Raw genomic sequence first — 22,990 nt, forward strand, 5'->3', positions numbered from 1 at the left:
TCTGCGGTGTTTGTACTGCAAAGAGTGAAGAGTTGAATTAGCACAAATGTTGCCCTCGTGGTGACAAGACTGTGTATACCAAATAACGTAATCAAACACCGCAAATTTGGAGAGTCAAAATAATAAAAACGGCACTGTTTGAATACAGCATCTATGTGCTAAAATGCTGTAGTCTGCATAAGATTTATGTATTCAAGATTTAAGATTCAAATAATTTTATTATGCCTCCAAGCAGGGAAAATTCGGATGGCCTTCTGCATACAATAAAAATACACCAAAAATACAAACTAAAAACCAATTAGTCTTTAAAATTTGAAATTTAAACCTATCAACAAACCCGAGGAATATCAATCAAAAATATTCAATATTCAATAGACAAAAATATTGGTAAAGATACTGCTCGAGATGTGCGTCCTGGAAAGATCACCAGTAAGGAAAGTAAGATTACCAATTGAGACCGAAAATCAGCCTGTTTCTACTCAAAAGCCCAGCAGTTCAAAGACGCACAATCGAGATTTTGCAGACTTCATTTTGGGCCACAACCGACAACACAGAAGGCAATGCTACCTAATTGGCGAACCTCACTTTGCCGGTAAACCATTTTCCCGCTCTCGGCAGATTTGTGCAGTTCAAGCAACCAAACACTAACTGTGGACATCCGACTTTCCATATTTTACTTACTACGAACTATAAGCAATAGCCTCATCATTTTTTTAATGGGCAACATCCAATTTTGCCCGTCCATAATGACGATAGAACAAAGTCCGCCGTCTTACCTTGATGACCGGTGGTTGCTCGGCTCTGAGGGTCGGCTGAAATCACAAATACAAACCACCTCCGGATAATCGTTTCACGCAAATTGTCTGACGAGAGTATTCCGCGCACTTTTTGTTTTTATTTCGCGCCCTTTCGCTGGCTTGAACCCCTAACTGTAATAAATGTGATTTTTGGCGGCCCATTAGAGGAGTTGAACGGAACCGTTTAGAGTTAAAAGGAAAATGAGTTCAACATACGTCAATGTATTAAGTAAAAGTCATGGCTACTTGAAATTAAGAATAGGGGAAATGTAATCACCCTGCTTCTTGGAAGGGGGCTTTCAGTGGACAGAACAAACAACTTATTTTTTTGACTTAAAAAAAGGAAATTCGTAATATTAACATCACTGACAAGATTAATTACCGTATCTTTCATTCAACGGCGGATTCAGGACCAATTTTTTTTGAGGGAGGAAACTTGGGGGATGAGGGGCCCCAAACTGCACCTTTATTTTGGAATCTTTTATGGCCTTTCTGACCGGTCAGTATACATTTTGTATACTTAGATTCTTATTCTTAGATGCCGTTTATAAGACACATCTTCAGATGTATAATTATACATGAAACATCAAAAATCCATGTTCAGTGAAACATGTTATTTCAGAAAAAGAGGACAGAGGTCAAGCAGCTTTTAGCCTGCTATACACAAATTCGATTGATTCCAGCATTACTCACTATATGCAACGACCACTCAGGACCAAGAAATCTTTCAGTAATACGCACTCCAACCAATCACATTAATGCATCAAACACAGCTTTGACGCCACTTGTCATTTTGCTAAATCATGACATCTCTCTTTCTTTTGCATAGTGCCTACTCCATTCGCATCCACAAGAATGGAATAATCAAAGTAAATGACCGGAACAAGACTTGGTCCAAGCTTCGGAAAAGAAAAAAGAAAGATGACGATATATTTTCTCAGACTGACAACTAAGACAGTCCCACCGATGAAACGGAATTACATCGTGTTGGTCCCATGTAATTCGCGTTTCAATAAGCAATATATTTCCAGACAAAGGCGCAGTTCAGAACACTGCTCGGAAAAAGCCAGCATTGATCTGACAAACGTCTCGAAGAGTAAATACACGACAAGCTTGGGTCATCCGAGGCACAGACGAAGCCAATTTATCACAGATTTCTTGATAGCGAGCATTTCAGTTGCCACGGAGTGCTGCGGTACAACTGAAACAAGCTCTGACGACTGAATGGAGTCTATGTTCACGTCACTGTGATGTCTTTTGTTTTACAGTCACGCTCGAACATGTATAATAGTAACGAATGGTTGAGGGCGAACACTTCATTGAGATACGCGACCACGATCGTTAAACACCCTCAACAACGACCGTACGTATACACCATAGATAGCTCAATGGATACACGTATCAACTTCTAATCAACACTGCTTAGGAAAATACCCGATCTGAAAGGACTCGAAATAAACATCGAAAAAGATATTTCTTCTTAAACACGCGCCGGAGATTGAGAAAATGTTATCTAGCCAGCGTATCGATTTCTTGGTCGTCAGGCGTGACAGCACGGCACTGTACGGGACAGGCAAGGAATCGGCGTGGCTGGCTGCGATGTAAGAGCCGTTGTCTGTCGCTTTGATCCCCACAACCGACTCATCGACCACACGCTTCAAGACATTTAAGGGACAAGCCCGCCGTACAGTTTACATAATCCCAACCTTTCTTCGAAAAGGAATGCTGACAACTGTGTCAAACCGCGACTGCTTCACGACGACAGGATTTCATTTTGTAGAGATTTTTCTTTGCACGTGCTCAGCTATCTGAAGATGAAAGTGGTAAGATATTCAAGTATTCACGCACTGACAACTACCGATATAAAGTTGTCAGTTTTTAATTAAATTTAAGATTTCTCCATGTATACGCTTCGCCATATGGTGTATCACCTAAGAAGTAAAACAATTAATTTCATGACAAATATCCTAATGATCTTCCTTATCAATAGATTCTACTCTCGCGTCTGGGTGTCTGATCACCAACGCCAGACGCTGAAGTGGCAGCGTTGAACAACCAGGGACTTGTTACAACAAATTGAAACATGTCACGTGACTCAAATTTACCAAAAATTAGTTTCGATTTTGTGTGAAATATATTTCAACACTCATTTCGGCAATGTAGGCCTACATGGCCATCTGTTCACGTAAATGACTTGATTACAATAATGCAGCAAACTTATAAAAATCCTAACAAAATGTCTGCAAATGTAAACGCAGGGGCTACTTGTAAAGTCCTCAACTGTAAAATTATACGCAACCGACCCTGGGTCTGGAAATAGCATAAAAGAAGTAGCATTTGGTGGAAAATAATTTTAATTTTTCGAACAATTATTTCATCCACATGATTCCGCTAGATAGAACAAGGAATTATTTTGTCAAGGTGCAGGCCTTTATTCACTCTCGTTGGAATCCTAAAGAAATACCTTTTGATCCGATCCTAGACGTCAAGCGATAGCTTCCCAAGAATTTTTTATTGGACCTTCGAAGTGGAAAGATATCAATTCACGAATTTGTTTATCTTTTTCCTAAGCAACAGCGGAAACCGCACGTGTAAGGAGCCCAACGGCTAGCCTTCGCTTCAGCCGTCTTCAAAAGCTGGCTATCAAAAGTTAACAGACAACTATAGCAGAGTCTGCAAAAAACACTGTACGGCAGTGACGATGACCTCCTCGGATATGGAAAGAAATATGACCACAGTAACTTCTTCATTTGGTAAGTTCTTTACTGATACAACTATCGATGCATGTCCGAATCATACTGCCAAATATCCTTCCAAATCCAATATTTCCTCGAAAGGCTACAATATTAGCACTACTGGTGTTAATTACAAACCTCTCATTTTGTTAAGACGAAACACGGTTATTGCACATAATGTATAGCAATCTTATTTTCCCTTGCGTAGTTCCAATGAGACCAATGAAGTCTTAACCGTAAGGCTTCTGTTTTCTTTGAGTTTGACTATTAAAAAGTTTACTTTTCAAAAGTCATGAAAATAGCATTAAACTCCATTTCTGTAACTACTGTCATTTTGGAAGGACCTTGAGTTTTCTATACAAGAAGACGTCGGATACTGATCGCTTGCCTATTTTCAAACGATAAATCTATTCCTGCGGCGCCGACCCAAATGATTTGAGTTTGTTCTCGTTATTTCGCTTCTTGTCAAGGATCTGAAGGCGTCAACTGCAGCGGGAGTGAGGATGTCGATTCCTCGCCTTGTGAGTCAGAGGAGTGGTACAACGTCACGTCTTGTGAGTGTCAGACTTTCCCCCGGGAGGAATTTGGGCTACTAGACCCAGCAGGTATCGTCTTCTTGACGATAGCAATCCTCAGTGCGTTGTTAGATCTCGGAGTCTTTGTCGTCTTCGTCAGATACCGCCATACCCCGATCGTCAAGGCAGCCAACAGGGAGCTGAGTTTTCTCCTCTTGTTCGTCTTGATGATTTCTTTTTCGTTCCCAGTCCTTCACGTCGGTCCTGTTGAGCTTTGGCGGTGTGTGTTGACGACCTTTCAAAGTCCCATCATCACCTGCGTTTATGCCATTTTCTTGGTCAAGACTCACCGCGTGCTCAGCATCTTCGAGGCCCGGCTACCCAAGGTGGTTCATCGGAAGTGGATACTGGGCCGTAGCTTACAAGTCGTCAGCGTCATCGTGTTGACGTTGGTGCATGCCATGATAAGTATTGTATACGTCATAATCTTTCCCCCCGGGGTACAGTACACCCATGACCCAGCGCTGATGGTCACTTATACGGAATGTAAAAGCGACGGTCTGATAAACATCACCAACAGCGTTTATCCAATGCTTCTCACGATACTGTCTCTGTGCTTCGCCTTCAAGGCACGACGCCTACCGGAGAATTACGGCGAATCGCGGCACATCTTAGCAACCATGACCGTCTGTTTGTTGGTCGTCTTTACCTGCTTCGGAGTTTCGCAATCGTTACAAAGCGTTACGAAGATCATTGTGACGAACATCAGTTTAAGTTTCACTCCCTTAGCGCAGCTGGTGTTGCTGTTTTTCCCTAAGGTGTATATTGTGCTGGTGCGTCCAGAGCGTAACACCGTGCAGGAGTTGCGCAGAATGACTCTAGCTCACATGCAGAGGCAGTCTGAATTTTCACCCACGGAAGGCGGGGGCCGAGAGGGGGAGGGTAAGGGTCAATCTCGGAACGAGAGGCCCCTGAAGTCCCTGCGAAGCTTGGGAGGCAAGATCCACGGCGCTCCATTCGTGTCAGACACGTTTCAGAACGGGTCGGCAGCGCGCGCCGCGGGCAAGGCGCGCAAGAAATCCGTTCACATTTTGGAGGACGGAACGCGGGGTACAGAGAACGGGTTGGTGCGCCGGGAAGCAGGGGAACCACACCGTGGATCTTCACGGAGCGGAGAGGTCACAGACGTCACGGCGGTGGCTAACGCCTCGGTAGCAGCAGAAGGGATTGGGGACGCTAACATACCCCACAGACATCGGCTACGAGACGGCATGAGGAGACAATCCAGCGGGCTATTTGTGATTCATTTCATAGAAGAGACGAAAGAGAACGACAGTGATAACGGTCCCGCCAACTGCCCGGTGAAGTTCTCTTTGAGGGAGACGGACAGCACGGGGCCGGGGCAAGGCGAAGGGGACATGTTTGTGGTCTCCATGCTCGGTCAGACTCTCACCTTGACAGTGGAAGATCATAAACCAGGGGTACCTGAGATTCTCGGAGGGGTGTATGTTGGTAGCAAAACGGGACCGAGTGCAGGTGGAACAACCAAGGGCTCTAAAGAGCAGTCGAAACAAACTCCATTACTATCGAAGACAATCAAGGGGAAATCTACCGAAGAGATAAATGTACTTTGTCAAAGTTCAGGTAATGACGTCCAACTCACGAAAGAGGACAGGAAAGAGAGAGACAAGCTGACAAACAGTCCGAGCCCAGAAAATTCAGGAAATGAAAACAAAGAACATGTTTTAGCCATTCACAGTACTATGATGTGCGCGAGCAAAACTGAAACAGAAACCGCTACTCAGGCTCTCAACAAAACGCGGGAAAACAGTGACCTGGATTCCCATGCTGATGGCATCTTTGACGATACAATCCAGACAAAGCTGACCCCTGTGCAGGTGCCTTCGCTTCAAAGGAACACCTCGAATAGCATCTTGCAGCCTGGATACGAGGACAAAAACAGTCTTGCTGAGAACACTGAAAAAGTGACACTTGTTTTAAGTGAAGATGTAAGTTCTCGATCTTGCCTTGACGAAGGAAAAGAACAGGAGACAGTGTTAACAGAGGCAGAAGTACCGGGTAAATACCACTCTCTCTCGGCAGAGGTAAATTCCCAAAACACGGCTGGTGAGGATGCCGTCTCGGTCTCAAGTTTGTCATCTAACTCAACGTTCTGTGAGACTGCGGCAGACGACAAGAAGAAACTCTTGGGCGAGAACTCGCGCAAAATGACTGAGGAATTCACGAAGAAAGTCCCGTGGGACGAATCGAACCAAGTAGACATGAACGACATCTGTATCCAAATGGGTTACGTCTAACACAGAAAGAAATCCCGCCAAAAACTTGCCATTTTGATAAGAGTCATGGGCTTCTAAAATACACCCCGTCTTGTCCCTGAACAGTTTGTACAATTCCAATACAAGCATTTAAAAAATAATGCAAATGGTAAACGGGGATGATCAAATTTGGTCAGGGTCCAAGCTAATACTTCTTACACTCAAGCAACGGTTTGTGTTATGTCAAAACACCGAGTCTTCCCATGACAAAACCAATTCTTTACACTGAAAAGAATCTGAGAGGAAGGACAAAATTCTGTCGGTTTACAACTCTTTGAATCTTGCAAATACCAGTGAATTCGATCGGTTAGATAAACTACAGTACTTCCCTCTCAGCCATCATCTCTCCAACATTTTGTTGGAAAAAAACATCGATCAATTTGACCTGAGTGGCCTGTACAGACACAAAATCGAATCTGGCAAATACAGCTCTTGTCATCCCTGGCATTTAATACATCAAATATAATAGCCTACAAAAAGTCAGGAAAGATCGAAGAAAACGGTTACTTAGTCGATAACACAACAGATAAACCGCATCGAATAGACGAATTTAGCTAGGTTGGGTACGAAGACCAGACAAACGACATATCCCAGATGACATGCGTCAACAACAAAGACAGTGGGTTATGGCTTCAACGAAACAAACACGTGACTGATACAATGTGAACAGTGCAAATTAAATGTACATACAGTAAATCGGGTATTGTGCAATCCTAAATTTAATTTACGTAATTTAATTTAAGAAGCTCTAAGTTTTAATCTAATATTTTTATCACAACACTGTAAAATATTTACCGTACCGACACAGTAGTTTATATTTTTTTATCCGTTTAAGATGACCCCAAATATTTAGCTTGAAGTGAGCATGCTTCAAAGTTTGTAAACTTGGAAAAGAAAAAATTACAGGAAACTTAAACGTTTCAATACAAAGGACCAATCCTGATATGGTTTTGATAGTGTATGGGAATACTGCTCCGAATTTGAATTCATGAATTTGTGTATGTATTTATTTAAGAAATTAAGAAAAGAAAATACAAACTCAGTGATGATTTCACAACAAACAGTGCAAGGGAAACTGTGTAAGATTATTTTAGAATAAAGATGGCTTCAGTTCAATTTGATGAAGGGCTGGAGTTCATTTAAACACATTCATTATTTTGATTATACATGTAAAGGTCCTTGATAAGAAGTGACCCGGCTAGCAGAATTTTCTGAATGAACAAAAACTCTCACTTAAAACATAACAAGAAAACACCATGACAGGGAAACTGGTCAATATTCTTTCAACATAATGCATCCTTTGAAAAATTCTAACATGATAGAATGCACCCACAATTCCAGAAAGAAATTGATCGAAGAAATTTAATAAGTTAAACATGAAAAGGTTCAGCTGCGGTCGTTATGTTTATCGAATACGCGTCCCTGCTCCGAAGTTACCACTTCATGAACGGTCATGTTTATTTTCGAATGATGTAGAGGAATGCCCGAATCAAAGCGGATCGTTTCATGCAGACACTTCGTGTCACATGCAAGGCTATTTTCACTCTGAGTAAACAATCCTGTTGATGATTAATGGGGGTCCTGAAGCTTACCAGCCCCGCCATAGGTAATCCAAAGGGACTTGCAGACGCTGCGGTCCCAAACAGTCGCATAAAAATGACCCCACCGCTGAAGAGTGCCGGACACAAAACATATTTTAATTTGAAAGTAAAATCCTCAATAAATGCAGCTCTGCAAATATCATCATGCTTTTAATCTGACATCATAATGATTCCAAATTCCGTCTCATAACAGCACTGTGGAGAGTCAAAATAAACCGCGATAACATATTAGGCTGCCGGAGTGACAAAGGACCATATGGTCGGTAAGCGTTGCCAGTTTTACACAACCTGTTAATTTTTAATGAGGGTAAGGCATCGGTATATCAGGACCACAAACGAGTTTTAAACTGGACAAATGGTAGCCAGATTAATTTGGCGCCTCGTGTAGACAAATGAGGAAGTCGGCGAAAGCTCGGTCAATTTCTCTTAACTCCTGAAGTCGAATCTAGCATCGCCAGCGCCTAGCAACAGATATGAAAAGCGTTCGTCCAAAATGGCGCCTTTTGTCATTACAACGAAAATTGCAAACCCATAAAGAGCCCATACACCAGAATTAGCCGTGTTTTAATTAATATTAAAAGTCTTCAATAAATCAACCGTCGAGAAACCTGACAGGAGGCTAACCGAATGGCGTCGCTTCTTGTTCAGCTGATAAAAAGCAAACCATGTTACCAGTCTCGCACCAATGGACACTCAAAAATGCCCTGTATTTGTGCAGGAATCTCCAGGCATGGCTTTTAAACAGAACGTGATCGCACTGTTTGCCCTAAACACACGGAAAAACAACGGGGGCAAATTTAATCGACGACAGGGAAGAAAAACTGAAAGAGAAAGGACAAGCCCATTGGAGACAAAGAAAAATGATTGATCGCTGGCGAGGCCTATTTGATTTCCATTTCCCACTACTTATTCTCTCATTCATCAGTAGCAAGTGTTCAGTTAGTCGTGAGCTTTGAATTTGTTTTAAAACAGAGGACTATTTAACAGTCTTTTCGTCAGGATCAAATCAAGAACACATCATCATTAATCCTGAATTTCATTCTTGACTCAATGGCTGACACTAATACAGTTAATAATTCCTAATTCCAGTGAAATTTAGCCATATTGACAAAATCAAACCCTATTTGGATAAAAAGTCCAAACAAAAACCAATTTATTAAAACAAGTGGCCTTTTATTTTGACTAGGTCCACTTGTACCAAAGAAAACGTCAATGAAATATACAAGCCTGATATAATGACCAAAAAATCTGTAAATGGCAGAAAAAATAGAAGACATTGATTTTTTGTATACAGGGGTAGATAAAGGAAGGATGTTTGGAGATGGTGGGACATTCCATAATTATCTACCCTCAAACACTCCCTCTCCTCGGGCGAAAAAAAAAGGACCGTTCCAACTAAATATTGAATATTGCTAAAATTGCTTTGAAACCTTCAGCTTCATGAAATTTCAGTAGGAACGAGGATCTAAAAGCTCCTTCATCTGGCTTTTACGGCTGAGAAAAACACCAGGTGAGGTCCATTTGATGCAAGTCCTGTTGGTAACTCAATCATTTATTTTTTTTAGAAAGCATGTCATAAAATGGCGGAAACAAAGTGCTTCCTGCTATGCAAAATGGAGGGAACAAATCTTTATAGAGGTAATAACCTTCACTCTGTGGTTTAGCTACTGCATTAATGCAGTTAGCTTGTAAACAGTCTCGTAGAACCCTTCAAACCACTCCAAACCAGTAGCTAGAATTTTAAGTCCCGAATTTGAATATGCTTTGAAAGGGCACGTTAGCATAAATAAACACTCATTACACTTTGTGGGATGCATACTTAAAGAATGGCTATTCTGTGTTTAGGTTATTGAATATTGTGAAGCATTATTTTAAAACAATCGCTATGTGAAGTGAAACAGCACTGATTTCAAAATATGTCATCCAAAAAGGAGAAATCAGGCCCTCTGCTTTCTTTTGTCCCTGTTTCGATCTGTTTCGTAGAGGACTCACCTAAAAGGGCAATGGTAGATTCCTTTGGTCCTATAGATGCTGCAGTGTAGCCAGCAGTCTCTGGAACACTCATTACAGTCTCAGGGGCATAACACTCAGGACGGGCAGAGGAACTATTAGAGTACTTCTGACTCTTCTTAGGAAACCTTAAATTTGGAAGGGCAAATGTTGCATACCTTGGTTTAAACATTAGGCAGGTACCAATTCTGGTTGGATGCAAGAATTGTGAAATTACACATTTAAACAGACTTTTATTTGACAAAGCTCACGTAAGTCAATCGGGGATATTCCAACAGGCAGAAATTGATGCTATTTATCATCTTTTCCAGCATGTGTTATTATCTTTTCCAGCATGTGATTTTACGAAGCTCAATAAATCTGAAGACAGAGATTCCACCACTACAGGCCTGGTTAAGTCAATATTAACTGATATTCCTGTTGTTGACTGATTCTCAGGTCAGCGTGGTAGTCTTGATTGCATTCACAGATTCATTTACCAAGGGAAGATCAAACAATTCCAATCAGCACATTTTCGCCGCAAATTTGCACACGGGTTTTTACCCCCAATATCGGCTTGAATATCCTGCACACTTTGTCTCCAGGAAAAGCCAATTTTCCATCAATGCCAGTGACCTGACATGACCTAATTTGTGAAAGTGTTTGCCGACACTTTACTTTCGGCCATTAGGTGAAACAGGATACAAACTGAGCAGATTGTGTGTTGAAATTGGCAGGCTGGTAAAAAATAAAGAGTCCATATTTCCGACCGCGCCACCAATCTGGATCGATCTCCAAACTGAAATTTGATATGTGCACCATGAGCGCTCAGCCAAACATGTGACGTAAAAGAACTTTGTCTTTCTGCTCACACAGAGAGATTACATTTGTTGAGAGCACTTTCCAGTTCTTATCTGATCTATCGGTCGCCTAGCATGTCCAGGATACTGAAGTTTCCAAATCAGGCCAAGTTAATCATTAGAAGAAATTCCAGAATTAAGATGGAAACCAAATTCAACGACTTACTGCTTCATGTTTCCCTTAATAACAATTTTATAATGATTTCTTCAATGGCATCACCATTGTACTGTAAGATCATTTCAAAATCAAACACAAGCTTGATAAAGTTGGAAATTGCTACCAAAGTTGGAGTTTTTACGATATAAAAATCATTCTCAATTTCAGTAAGTTTCAATGAGGTTAACACCAAACTTATGACCTGCACAACTTGGGAGCATAATAATCGACATTTAACAAGACATTTTGTGTTATACAAGACATATTTCTAACATACAATTAAAGCAAGCAACGGTATTGGTTTAGACGTGCAAAAAACCATCATTCCAATTTGGCACAATTGACCTTGAAGTGAGATGTCAACATTAACTATAAATAATATGACCTTCTCATTTCTTCCAGTCAGAACAAAATAAAGACAGCTTCAGAATGAACCCCTTGAGGATGATAAAGCTCTTACTTTGCTTTTCTTGGAGGTGGTTTCATGCCTGGCGACGAGACCATAAAGATGTCGTCAAGGAGACGTGCCTCCTCTCCTCCAGACTCTGTGTGCATGTCACTCCTTGATTCAGCTGATATGCTATCCTCTGAGTGGTTAACTAGGATGGAAGCATCTTTTGTGATTGTCCTTAGCTCCTGAGTTTCTCTGGATAATGATGAATCTTCTCGGTCTGCTTGCCGGGAGCTGTCAAGATCATGATCCTTGACAAAAAATGAAATCACAATGACCACAGACTGAAGCATAAACTAGGCAGAGAGTTTCACACTCTTCGAAGCAAGGCTTTTATCCTTTTTGACAGCAATTGCACTAGCAAATCCAAATGTTTTTGAGAGTAATCAAACATTTTCAGTCAGGCAAAGGCTGAGCAATAGATGTAATTAACTCTGCAACCTTTCCTGGGTTCCTAAACTGGCACACAGAGATATGTAACACTTAACAGGGTACTCTGACATCAAACGCAAACATTACATAGACGAGAAATTTTAGGAGACTTGCCCCTAAACACTGAAGCTGTGTCAAACTGGTTCTCTGTTTGTCTGTCCCTCTCTCTAGCTACATTGTCTGACCTCTTTCAGAATCATCCATGCAGTCTCACACAGCTCGGCAGGACTCATACAGTAGACAGTACTCAGCAGTGGAGACACGTCACTTTTCTTCTTCCTTGACAAACCAGATTGAAGTCCTTGTCAATTTCTTTCCCAAATGAACGTTGTGAGGTGTAGTTATTTACGTTTACCAACTAAGAATATAAAACAAACCTGAATGAGTTTATGATGTGCTCATTTTGGGGACAAATACTAAACTAGTAAAACAGACTGATTTATTACAATACAGGAACTCCAAATCAAAGAAACTGAATGGAAAGTTTGAGAAACTCAAAGTTGGGATCAAAATTTGCACTCAACATACACCAAGTTCTGATTTTTCCAACTGTGGATTCAAGCATTGCAGCAGGCAACCTGTTACGACAATCAATACTTAGAGGTCCACACATCTTGATCCCACCTTGCTGGTTCTTCCAGACTACTGTCCTCAAACGATTCACCACCAATCAGCCGATCCACTTTCTTGGTCTTCTTGAGGCTCTGGGACAGCATCCAAGAAGGGAGCCCTCGTGTGGTCTGCTGGGTCTCAGGTTTGGAGGCTGTCAGGGTGATTGGTTGTTGAGATGTCACGGCCTCTTGTTGAGATGAGTCAACACTATCATGTGGAATGAAGGAAGACTTTAAAAGTTTCATATAACTTTAAGAGGACATTTACTTCTTGATTTCATACCAAGTCAGGGTTAAAGATAAATGTATGAGCAGGACTGTGCTTACAGTAGCTTCATTTTGTTCAGCAGGTATAACATGCATACCTGTGAGCAATCACGTTCCAAACCTTTACACACAGGTATAGCAAATTGGCTGCACAATTTTGTTTGTGTACAGCAAAACATTGATCGTTATGTATGGTAAATGCAAAATAGATGATCAAAAGTAGAAACTGGGGTCCAGGCTTTTTAGTGGGTTGGGCAGGGACGATGAACTTTTTGTTTGTGGCATAAGAATAAAATACTTACAGCCAGATGAAGGCCAAATTCAGTGAACTTTGTCGTACATCGTATCTGGGGACTTTGGTTATTTGAATTTGACTTTACTTTCAGTTGAAAAAATTTGTGCAATAACAATATGCCTGCAGCGTCGCTACATTTCATCACTAGCCACATGCACGCAATCAAGCCCCAGTCAGAAAGCCTATGCTTGTCCACAGCAGGCTTCCAGAGCTACGGCTATACATCTATCATTACAGCATCTCTACGCATTTTTACTGCAGTGAAGACACTGACCTAGCTCACTCTACACCACAGATTTACACTGTGATGAAGTCTGGTTTCCAGTCTGTCTACTATGTATCTCTCGGCAGCGCAACGCGGCGACGGGAACCAATCTCATGCATGCTGCACATGATTTCTCCACGGCAAGAACTTTCCAAGTTGCATATACAGCCTGCCCGCGTATGCGTGTACGTGTATGTTTCGAGCGTATGGTCACTGTCATGCAGCGACCGCATCGTGGGATTTTCATCCTGTTTTGACTTATTTTACCAATAACAGTTCAGGTAACTGTTTATCGTAGCTCCCCAAAGATTTTTTAATTCTTTGACTGAAAATATCCATCGAAATCTGTATCGCAAATTGCATCCGGGAACTGTGATGTAATTTAAAAACGGATGGCAGAATTGCCTAAACCCATCACAAAATGCCATGTGATGCAGAAAAACTCACTCACTGCAAAGATCACAATTCCAGCGACTAGGAAAGTCTTGTATTGAAATGTCTCAACCGCAAGTCAACAGAGAAAGCAAAAATCCTTGAATTCCTTGACTACGTACCTGTCAGTGATTTGTCTCTGTCCATTAATGACTGGGTTGTCTGGAATGCAGGTGACCATTTTGGTCCCTGGGGCCATTATCTTAGTGGCTGTTTCCGCATACAGCTCTTGATACCTAAAGTGAAAGTCCGAAATAATATCATACTGATACAAAAACACTTCAGCAACCCATCCACAAATCTCCTGCACGCTCGTTCAATCTCTCAACCCATTGTGTTCCTAAGCAAGATATTTGATTGTCATAGCGTCCAACTATAGAGAAAACACAACTTTCCTTGAAAGGACTACGGACAGGTACTCCTCAAGGAAATAGTAACAATGGAAAGAGGACAACCGTCTCCAAACTAGACAAACTTGCCCTTTGCATACAAATGTTTCAGCATCCAATGATTTGATTAATAACTTCCTAAATTAAAAGTTCCCCTTTCATCATAAGACATTCATTTGGTTTTTACAAACTAGTTTCCTGCAGTTTTACCTGTCTAATGTATTCCTATCTCTGAAGCAGATTCCAAGAGTTCGTCTGCAGTCAGATTCCAGGACAAAACATACTTTCTCCCCTGATGCAACAGCATCAGAGTACAATGGAATTCTGGGTGTTGACCTCTGCTGATCCAATTCAGAATGACCAATCAGCTTTATGTCTTTCAAAATAGGATCTGGATCCTCTCTGGCAGAGCACTGGCTCAGGCACACCAAGCTAGGGCTCTGGAGGGCCGCAGCTGCTTTGAGACAATTCACTCCAGCAGCACGAGCCCCATCTGCATGATCCATGGTATGATAGAGGTACAAGGTGCCCCTATGCCACAGGTGGATATGGTGAAACCGCTGAAGGAACGCTAGGGTACCAGGCTGAGGGGGTGTGGCAAAAGACGGAGAGGATTTTGGGTCTGAGTGGTGGTAAAAGTAGACAGGGCTTGGAAGAGACTGACAGAGGTCCATCAGGGCCTGCTTCATGCTGATGACCGTCCAATTGTCGGGCACCTTTGATATAGCATCTGCAAATGTTAACATGGGAAATGACTTTTTTTCAGCATGTGAAGAAAAATGACATCAGAGAGATTTTAACCAGTGACTTCCAGCGTACTGTACAAGTGCTCTACCAATGCTGTGCATTGCCGATCTCCCAATCTATCATTTTGTCTTCAAACTACAAGATGGTATGTGTGTCTCAAAGTCTCTGCACTCATTAAAAAAATACACCATTGCCTCTTCAGAGATCAGCAACTTGACATCATCAGTATAAACAGTACATAAAAAAAAACCCATAAAAATTACCATCACTGCATGACCCGTGTGAGATGATAATAATGCGCCCCCATGGGTTGCAAGATGTCCAGGTCTGTAGGACTTCCCTGGTACCCTCAAGGGATCGGTTAGTTCCATCTTCCTTTTGTTGACAAATGCCCTCCCACTCGATGAAGAGAGCAGGAACTTCGAACTGACAAAAGAATGCATACAGTAATGCACAGTGGGTTAACTTGTTTTAAATGTGAAATAGAACATTTGATTGGAATTCCATCAAGTTTATTTCATTGGTTTATTCTAAAATTGCAACTCATCCAAAGCTGTCTACTGACTCAATCGTATGATCAACAGAAACAAAGCTGAATATCATTTCCTTCACAATGCCTTTTGTAGCATTCATGTCTGAATTACCTTATAGTCCACATCATCAGCGACCAATTTGACCTGGATATCTTGAAGACTTATGCCCTCCTCTGCCATAGGTATCTCTGGTCTTCGTCCTGTTACATCGTCTCCAAACCATCGTGATATCCTGGCTTCACACCGAGCCCAATCATCCAATGACCTCTCGTCACAACTGAGAATGCTCTTTGCGAGAGACCATTCTTGCAACCAGTGGAGGGCAAGTGGTCCATCAGTGTTGAATTTTATGCAGCGAAACTTGCAGTTAGGAACCTGAGATAAACATTTCACTTCACAGAAGTGTTGGTTGACAAATTAGCTCAATTGCAGAATACCCCACCACCCCGCATGATCAACCTCATAGCCAGGTACAAGTCCAAGTGTCACACTCTTCGCAAAGGAGTTTCACCTTGTACCCACGTAAGCAGTCATTCCAGGGGTCGTTTTTAGAGTGGCGGGTATTCTGCAATTCCGCTGACAAATTTCTGAAGAATTCTTTAGTTCTGTCATTTCCAGTGTTCACTTACCTTAGCTGATATGGACTTGACATACGACAGTCGCGTACTCTTTGACCAATTTTCATCGTCAATGACTACTCTTTTTCCTTGTTTCAGTAGAGATACAATTTTTAAGATGACCTGTCTCAATCCCAGGTCTGAATCTTCTCTGAACAGATCGATGGCTGACACCCTGTCATGACTCCTTTTAAGGTGGTGTTTGTAGTATGCCGTTTTCCCCTAAGGAAAAAAAATCCATGATTTTCAAAAGTTTACACCAGACACAGTGACAATATTCTCATGTTAAAACTCTTTTTTTCAGTTAGCCACAATCTGTCAGAAATGCTTTTATTTATCAATAAACGGAATGATTTGACTAGCATGACTGGGCAGTTGGAATTTGGCCAAAACTAGTTACTTTCTTGATTTACCTCACTTGCCAATTACCTCCTGATCCAAAGAATCAACTTTGATCCCTGTTGATGAAGACTGGAAAGAAACCCATGCCAAAATAATCCTTTGCATGTTCTTAAAAAATGGAATATACCCTAGGCCCAGTACTTTCATTAGAATAACAAGGGTAACTGTCAGACTGTGATTTCAAACAAAGGGCTGCAGTTTACCTTTAGTTAATTTTGTTTAAAAATATGAGAAATTACATGTAACGTGTAAATGTAAGCCATTTTTGTGTTTGTCATTTTGTGCATGCGTTCCATGCATGGACTCATGGAGACAGCAAAGTCTCTCCAACTTAATGATCTTACACTTATGATCCATGACGGGCAGGTCCTAACGTGCGTGACGGTACTGTCGCCAGGTCCCTTATTTGGCCACTTACTGTGAAAACCAATGAGACTGGACAATAGGTGGCGAAATTAGGGACCTGGCCGGCTACACGGTCACGCACGCAGGCCTAGTTTCTGCTCCGTAAATCTTGATCAGTTGATGGGCCGCCAATCGCCATACCCTGCACCATGCCTACCCTTCCTTAGATTAATCATGATAAACACAAGTTTACACAAATTACAGCGAAAGGTGGTCCAAACAGCATTACTACTTCCAGGCTCTGTGCCATCAGCAGAATCAGCCACTTAATCCATGCCACTGGTGCACTGTTTCAAGTAATAACTTCTCTTGCTGGTGCCTCGTTTCACCTGGTTTGCTTCACACACACGTGTTCCGCATGTTGTTTATCAACCTGTCAAAATATGTACACAAATTGCCATCTGATCCCCGCCAACACAAATTGCTATTTTTATCGCCTGAACAGGAGGTCCAGTCACCAGACTACATTCAAACGACCTTGCGATTAAAATTGGGTGTTGCAAATAATATTGGTTGATGCGGTTTGCGTATTTTGCGTCAAACGAGCGCCACCTCGTGATCGGTAGGCGCCAATGTGCCTATAATTTACCTGCACTTCAATGAATAAAAATATGTGCAAATGTTTTGAATATCCTTTGACATTTAAAAATATTTACGACACTTTTGAGTATCTCATCTTGTAACTTAATTGCACCAAAATCTGGAAGTGAGGCTTCATTGAGTCAGTATACGATGGAAGAATGAATATCTAGGCCTACCTCAGCTGAGAAACATAAATCCAAACGACGTAATCACATGATAATTGATGTATTCCACCCTGACACGTCCGTCGCCCATCTCCAAAATATTCTCATTCTCAAAATGGAATTGGAAGTTTTAACAATGCATACAATTTGAATTGTTTTATTTGTTACCATAAAAACCTTTTGGGGAGACATTTTTGGTGCCATTTGAGTCACGATCCTACAGAGCCTCTGATGAAGAAAAATTTGGGGGGTAAAAAGTACCGTCCTCTCCCTCACTCAAGTTTTCAACAATTGCTGAATTGGAATCCTTCGTCGTCCTTAATGTGTCTTAAATGTCATCACATTTCACATTTATTACTCTGTTCATGATTTTTGTCTGGTTTCACAGCTTGAATCTTCAAAACCAACGATTAAATCCACATGGATTTTAACATCAGGGAACAATATCACATGCAACAGCCATTTCAGCGTACTCTTCCCGCGTCTGTTCCCCTTTGCTTTGTTCTGTGCGACTGGAGAAATAAAGCGAACGGTTGCTGATACGTGAGTTTTTGGCCAATTTCCTCTACTTTTTTGCGTTTAAACTATATATTTTGGGAACTGAGATCAAAACTAAAGTGCTGGATTTTTATTGTGATTTTTCGAGCGGTGTATATGTTGATTCTAAGCGCAATTTTGGGCGAAGTTTTTACCTCTATAATTTTTCGTATTTTATTTTTATTGATAAAGCTACTGGCACATGCAACATGCATCGAAGACATGGGCAATATTGTAGTTTAATGTAACGTGAGGTGGAAGTTTTAGTGGGGTTTACCTATATTTTTTCTAATTATATTACTGTATTTTTCGAAGTGTTTTGGTATATTTTAATTATGTTCACATCTTATTTTATACAATTTTTAGTTACCCTGGATTTGCATAGGCCCTAAAGCCAAACTTGTAGTGTTGCATGGGATGGAATTATTCATGCCTCAGAAAGTGTGGCCAAATTAAATTGTAGACTAGACCTCAATGCTATACAAGTACCAGACAGATTGGTCTAAAGACTAAAGTTATCCTTGCTTTATTTTTAAGCCAATGATATATTTTAAAATACATCAGACCTAATGTTACTTGGCCTAATTTATTCCATGCTAGAATAAATTTGAAAAAAAATTAAAAAGGATTCATTGAAAGATATCCCAGCTAGCTGTTGGATGTTCTGCAAGTTTAGCTGTCTCATAGAGCAATGTGACATTGCATTGTTTATTTTTAAGTAAATAGCCTAAACAGTTTAATATTACAAAGATCAGTGGTGAAAATTGTGTCCTAGTCAAAAGGCATGTGGCTGATTCTTTTGGTTTTTTTACCCCAGCATTTTAGTCTCCCATCAGAGTCTGTACTGAGGTGGTAGAGATGGTGAAACGCAAAGCGGAAGCAACTGCAGCTGAAACCGACGGTAATGATGCAGCACCTGCTGGTGATGCACCTCCAGCCAAGAGGTCAAGGGGCAGACCTAAGGGCTCCGGCAAACCCAAGAAAGCTGTCGATCCTGACGCCCCGAAACGACCCCGCGGCAGGCCCCGCCTCAACCCACCTAAAGATCCCAACGCTCCAAAGAAGCCCCGCGGCAGACCACCTGCAGGGACCGTCACCTCCCCCAAGAAGAAGAAGAAGGCTGCAGCTAAGGCCAAGGTCACATCCAGGTCCAGCACCCCTGGAAAGCGAGGCCGGCCCAAGAAGGTCGGCCGAAAACCCACTCCCAAGCCCCAGGAAGAGGAAGCTGACCAATCAGATGAGTAGAGAGGGTGCTATTCAGTTTGTTCCCATAACACGTCAGATATAACCCAGCCAGTCATCAGGGAGAACATTGTCTCTATGGAAACACACCAGACTGTAAAAAAATGCAGTGGATTGTGACTTTATTTGTTACTGGAAACCTCAAGTTGGTAAATCCCGTCATCCGTGCATGTTGTGTTTGATCTTGTTCTTCCTATACAAAGAATGGCAACATTCAAGACCCTTGGATGAATTGTTCAGTTTAGTGTTTGGCTGTCTGTGTAATTTTACTTAAAATCTTTGTCCATTCTGACACAAAATGCTGCAATTTTTATTACCCAACTCAGCCTGATTTTTTTCCCTTTCTTTCAAAAGATGGGGTGACTCCTAAAGTTTGATTTGTCTGTTATGTACTGTATGTAACATGTAAATGAAGCAGAAACAATGACAGGAATGAATGTAACATCTCAGATGTATAATATTTGGTTTAATTTAATTGCAAGGTCTGCTTACCCCGGCTACAGCAAGCAGTTCCAGTCAGATAAAAAGGCAGGAACTAGATTTTTTTTTCATGTAGTCTGAGGTTGAAGTAAAAGTGCTCGCATTTGCAACCAGTCTCAATTTTCAAAAAAATAATTTAATTATAATCAACATTTTGGTGAATGTGACTTGCAAATGGTTTGAGTGAAAGTTGCCTCGATACTCAGAAATTAATTACCTATAATTGTTTAGCCATGGTACTCTTTGTATAAAGGAATTATTTCAAATAAGCAGCTCAAGCTTAATAGAAACAGAAAGCTCATCTTCTAAGGTGCATGTTTGCAAAAAACATGAATTGTGTAAATAGTTGTGAATGCCACATCAGTAAGTCAGCTCAGTATTCCAACAGCGCATGCCCAGTACGAGGCTATCCAGGAAAAGCTGTGCGCTCTCTCGAGAGTCTGGCCTATAAGCACAGCCTTACGCTGACTCATGTACGGTTGGTTCCTGAAAGACCTTGGTTTTTTGAAATACCGAAACTGGCTCATTTGATTTGTTTCTTCCAATGGAACTGTTGCTCTGTTCTTGTCTGGTACCTAGAATACCCCCGGTGTAGTATAGAGTACCAAAGTGGTTACGTAATGTGCACAATTATGTGTGTAAAAGGCATTAGCATGAGAACCAGCGCATGAACCAACACGCGAGATACTCCAATTGTTTGCACTTTACTTCCTGGTTCAAGAAGACTCTGTAACTTATGTTTGCATCCATAATTTCCTGCCAGAGCTTGGGATTAAGTCTCTTGCCAGCACTTGCTCTACCTTGTATTTACAACTGGAGAATTCCTGATTTTAGCTGTTGACTCAAAATTGGAAAGATCCCATGAAATGGTTATTCCAAGCCACGTGTGGACTTTTGTGTAGTTTAGTTTAGTAAGGGTTTGAATGACAATAGACATGGGGAGAAAACTTTTGAAGAATATTTGACAGTTAGGTTATGAACACGTAACACTTTTGTCTTAAGCGTTGCAATCTCTTGTCACTTTATCATGCAATTCTTTTTAAATCAGTGTAAAAAATTTATTCAGTGAAATTTCCTTACGACGAATACCAACAGATTTTTTTTTTGTCACTCAATGAATTTCAGATATTGTAGTACCTTCACTGCCACTTCATTTTGAAACTTGTAACTGTATCATGCGAATGGCCTTGCTCGTACTAGGTAGCTTTGTTCACATTTGTAGCCTTGTGTTTGGGTGTAAATTGACATGTAATGCTTACACAAAATATTTAGAATCTAGATTTTGCGTGTAATTCTTTTGTCGTCAGTATGTGAAATAACTGTTACATGTTCAAAAATCCCAAGTCTTGATAAAAAATATCATTTGCATTTTAGATTAGGTCAAATAATCACTGTAAAGGATTCTTTTTCCTTTTTTTTTTCAAGTGAAAAGATTTGGAATGATGTGTCCCCCAGTAAAGAATACCCTAAAAATGTTTGTGTATAACATAAACTTGCATCTTATTTCTTGTCCTGTTTATTTCAAGTTCTTTTAACTGTATGTTTCAGTGGGTGCTTTTAAAGTTAACCAAAATTATGTAGGGAAACCTCCTCTTTTTATATTGATGCTTAATGGTTGAGAGGCTAGTGCAAACATGTTTCTTACTCTTGTTTTAGTCGTACAAAATTTAGCTTCAGTTGAAATCCCTTAATTAATTTTAGTTAGTACCGACACATGTAAATTGAAGTATGTTTAAAATAGACCTTGTTGAGAAGATTTGAGCAGGTAAGAAATTGGTGACATCTTTTATGTGGCTTTGTAACATGCATGCCTGCATTTTTTATGGGTGGAATAAAAAATCTTCTAATTTTAATTATCCTGTGAGATGATCATTTTCAGAAATACTGTCCTCAACAGTCAGAACTGAATAAGATAAATTTCATTTATCATACTAACAGTAGGAGAGGTTTACTCAGAAGTTAATCTGATGTGTGAGTACATTGTACATGTATTTTTAAAAAAAGTTATGTCATGCAAGTAACTTGTCTTCAAAACAATCCCGTTATGATTCAAAATAAGGCACATGTATGATAGCAGTTTTATGATAACAAGCCAATTGTTTCAATTGTAGGATTTAACATAATTTTGTCCCAAATTGTGTTTTTAAAGAAAATTTTTGCATCCCTTCACAGTGACAGCTACTTAGTTCACCTTTCACTGTATTTATGATAAAACCCCAATTTAAATCTGTTTCTCATATATCTTTGTTTTTGCCTGAAAATATGACGCATTTATATTCATGTTAAAGTTTTTAGTAGTATAAAAATACAAATATTGTAGAGTACCTGAATCTGTATTTTTCCCGTGGACAAAATAAAAGTTGTAGGTTGTAGTAAAGCTTTGTTTTGAGTGTTCACAAAGAGTTCCCCCCGAAAGGGTGTGGCTTCAGGATGGGGAGGATAATTTGTATAAATTTGTGCATTTAGACCTGAAATGGCCAGTATATTTTATGTTCAATAGACGGAGATGAATTGGTGATTTCAATTCAAGATTTCCATTTGTTTAGGGGGCAGTGTAGGGGGAATAAAACATGCATTCCAAGATGAAGTGAATATACATTGGTCCAAATTGCCTGAGAAAAATTACTTCAATTATACATGTTGTCACATCCCCCCAAACTAAAAAATGTCAAGAGACGATTAAAATGGCCAAGATATATTCAAATTATCCAGAGTCCTCCATTGGGCTAAAAAACCTGCAAAACTGAGTAAAATGTATGCAGACTCACGAGGGAGGGGCAAAAAATAAGTGTTTTCATCATTATTTTTAACTTCTTAGGTAGCCTACCTCGCCTTAAACAAATTACACCTTAATTTTTACTAGTTTTAGCCAACTAGAATATTGCATCGCTGAAGAAGCTATGCATAACGTCACCAAACGTTTCTGTAAGAAAGTGGAACCTAGCGCTGTCTAATTTGCATATGCACGAGGCTAATAAAAGCACAGGAAAGGGGAGAACAATCGTAGTTTGCATGGGACTTGAGAAACAGAACCAAAAAGAAATGAAGTGAAAAAAAATGGCAGCAAAATGTTGGGCAAATCGATAAATGTTTCAAGTAAAATAATCATATGGTAAGTGAAAAAGTCATACTTGAAAAGAGATGTGAAA

The 22,990-nt window shown here is 40.5% G+C and overlaps 3 protein-coding genes across 4 annotated transcripts; 2 read left to right on the plus strand and 1 right to left on the minus strand.

Annotated features, from left to right (window-relative positions):
- Nucleotides 1-1,771: 1,771 nt before the first annotated feature.
- On the plus strand, nt 1,772-6,669 carry LOC110973927 (uncharacterized). 2 transcript variants are annotated; one of them, XM_087144998.1, is made up of 3 exons: nt 1,772-2,620; nt 3,369-3,550; nt 4,003-6,669. In XM_087144998.1, the coding sequence occupies exons 2-3, from the start codon at nt 3,499-3,501 to the stop codon at nt 6,363-6,365; spliced, it is 2,415 nt and encodes an 804-aa protein (XP_087001124.1). In that variant the 5' UTR covers nt 1,772-2,620; nt 3,369-3,498; the 3' UTR covers nt 6,366-6,669. The 2 variants fall into 2 exon arrangements, with proteins under 2 accessions (XP_087001124.1, XP_087001123.1); XM_087144997.1 differs by having other exon boundaries at nt 3,375-3,550.
- Nucleotides 6,670-6,813: 144 nt separating this feature from the next.
- On the minus strand, nt 6,814-17,314 carry LOC110973903 (uncharacterized). The gene is made up of 10 exons (XM_022225114.2): nt 17,039-17,314; nt 16,042-16,251; nt 15,524-15,787; nt 15,143-15,305; nt 14,343-14,862; nt 13,866-13,979; nt 12,498-12,692; nt 12,059-12,152; nt 11,451-11,692; nt 6,814-10,122 (listed from the first exon to the last, which is right to left on the minus strand). The coding sequence occupies exons 1-10, from the start codon at nt 17,084-17,086 to the stop codon at nt 9,894-9,896; spliced, it is 2,079 nt and encodes a 692-aa protein (XP_022080806.2). The 5' UTR covers nt 17,087-17,314; the 3' UTR covers nt 6,814-9,893.
- Nucleotides 17,315-17,967: 653 nt separating this feature from the next.
- On the plus strand, nt 17,968-22,218 carry LOC110973916 (uncharacterized). Its single transcript, XM_022225135.2, has 2 exons — nt 17,968-18,125; nt 18,937-22,218. The coding sequence occupies exon 2, from the start codon at nt 18,978-18,980 to the stop codon at nt 19,362-19,364; it is 387 nt and encodes a 128-aa protein (XP_022080827.1). The 5' UTR covers nt 17,968-18,125; nt 18,937-18,977; the 3' UTR covers nt 19,365-22,218.
- The last annotated feature ends 772 nt before the right edge of the window (nt 22,219-22,990 follow it).

The sequence above is a fragment of the Acanthaster planci genome, linkage group LG13 (genome assembly GCF_054643075.1).
Source record: "Acanthaster planci isolate LZ-2023a linkage group LG13, COTS_SCS, whole genome shotgun sequence".
NCBI classification, from domain to species: domain Eukaryota; kingdom Metazoa; phylum Echinodermata; class Asteroidea; order Valvatida; family Acanthasteridae; genus Acanthaster; species Acanthaster planci.

Bases quoted from the DNA above. Each gene is read 5' to 3' on its own strand.
- LOC110973927 (XM_087144998.1), top strand. From the start codon at position 3,499: ATGACCTCCTCGGATATGGAAAGAAATATGACCACAGTAACTTCTTCA. The intron at 3,551-4,002 runs GTAAGTTCTTTA...CTTCTTGTCAAG, and splicing joins CACAGTAACTTCTTCATTTG to GATCTGAAGGCGTCAACTGC.
- LOC110973903 (XM_022225114.2), bottom strand. From the start codon at position 17,086: ATGGCACAGAGCCTGGAAGTAGTAATGCTGTTTGGACCACCTTTCGCT. The intron at 15,788-16,041 runs GTAAGTGAACAC...TGTTTATCTCAG, and splicing joins TCAAGTCCATATCAGCTAAG to GTTCCTAACTGCAAGTTTCG. The intron at 10,123-11,450 runs GTAAGAGCTTTA...TCCAAATTTAAG, and splicing joins CCACCTCCAAGAAAAGCAAA to GTTTCCTAAGAAGAGTCAGA.
- LOC110973916 (XM_022225135.2), top strand. From the start codon at position 18,978: ATGGTGAAACGCAAAGCGGAAGCAACTGCAGCTGAAACCGACGGTAAT.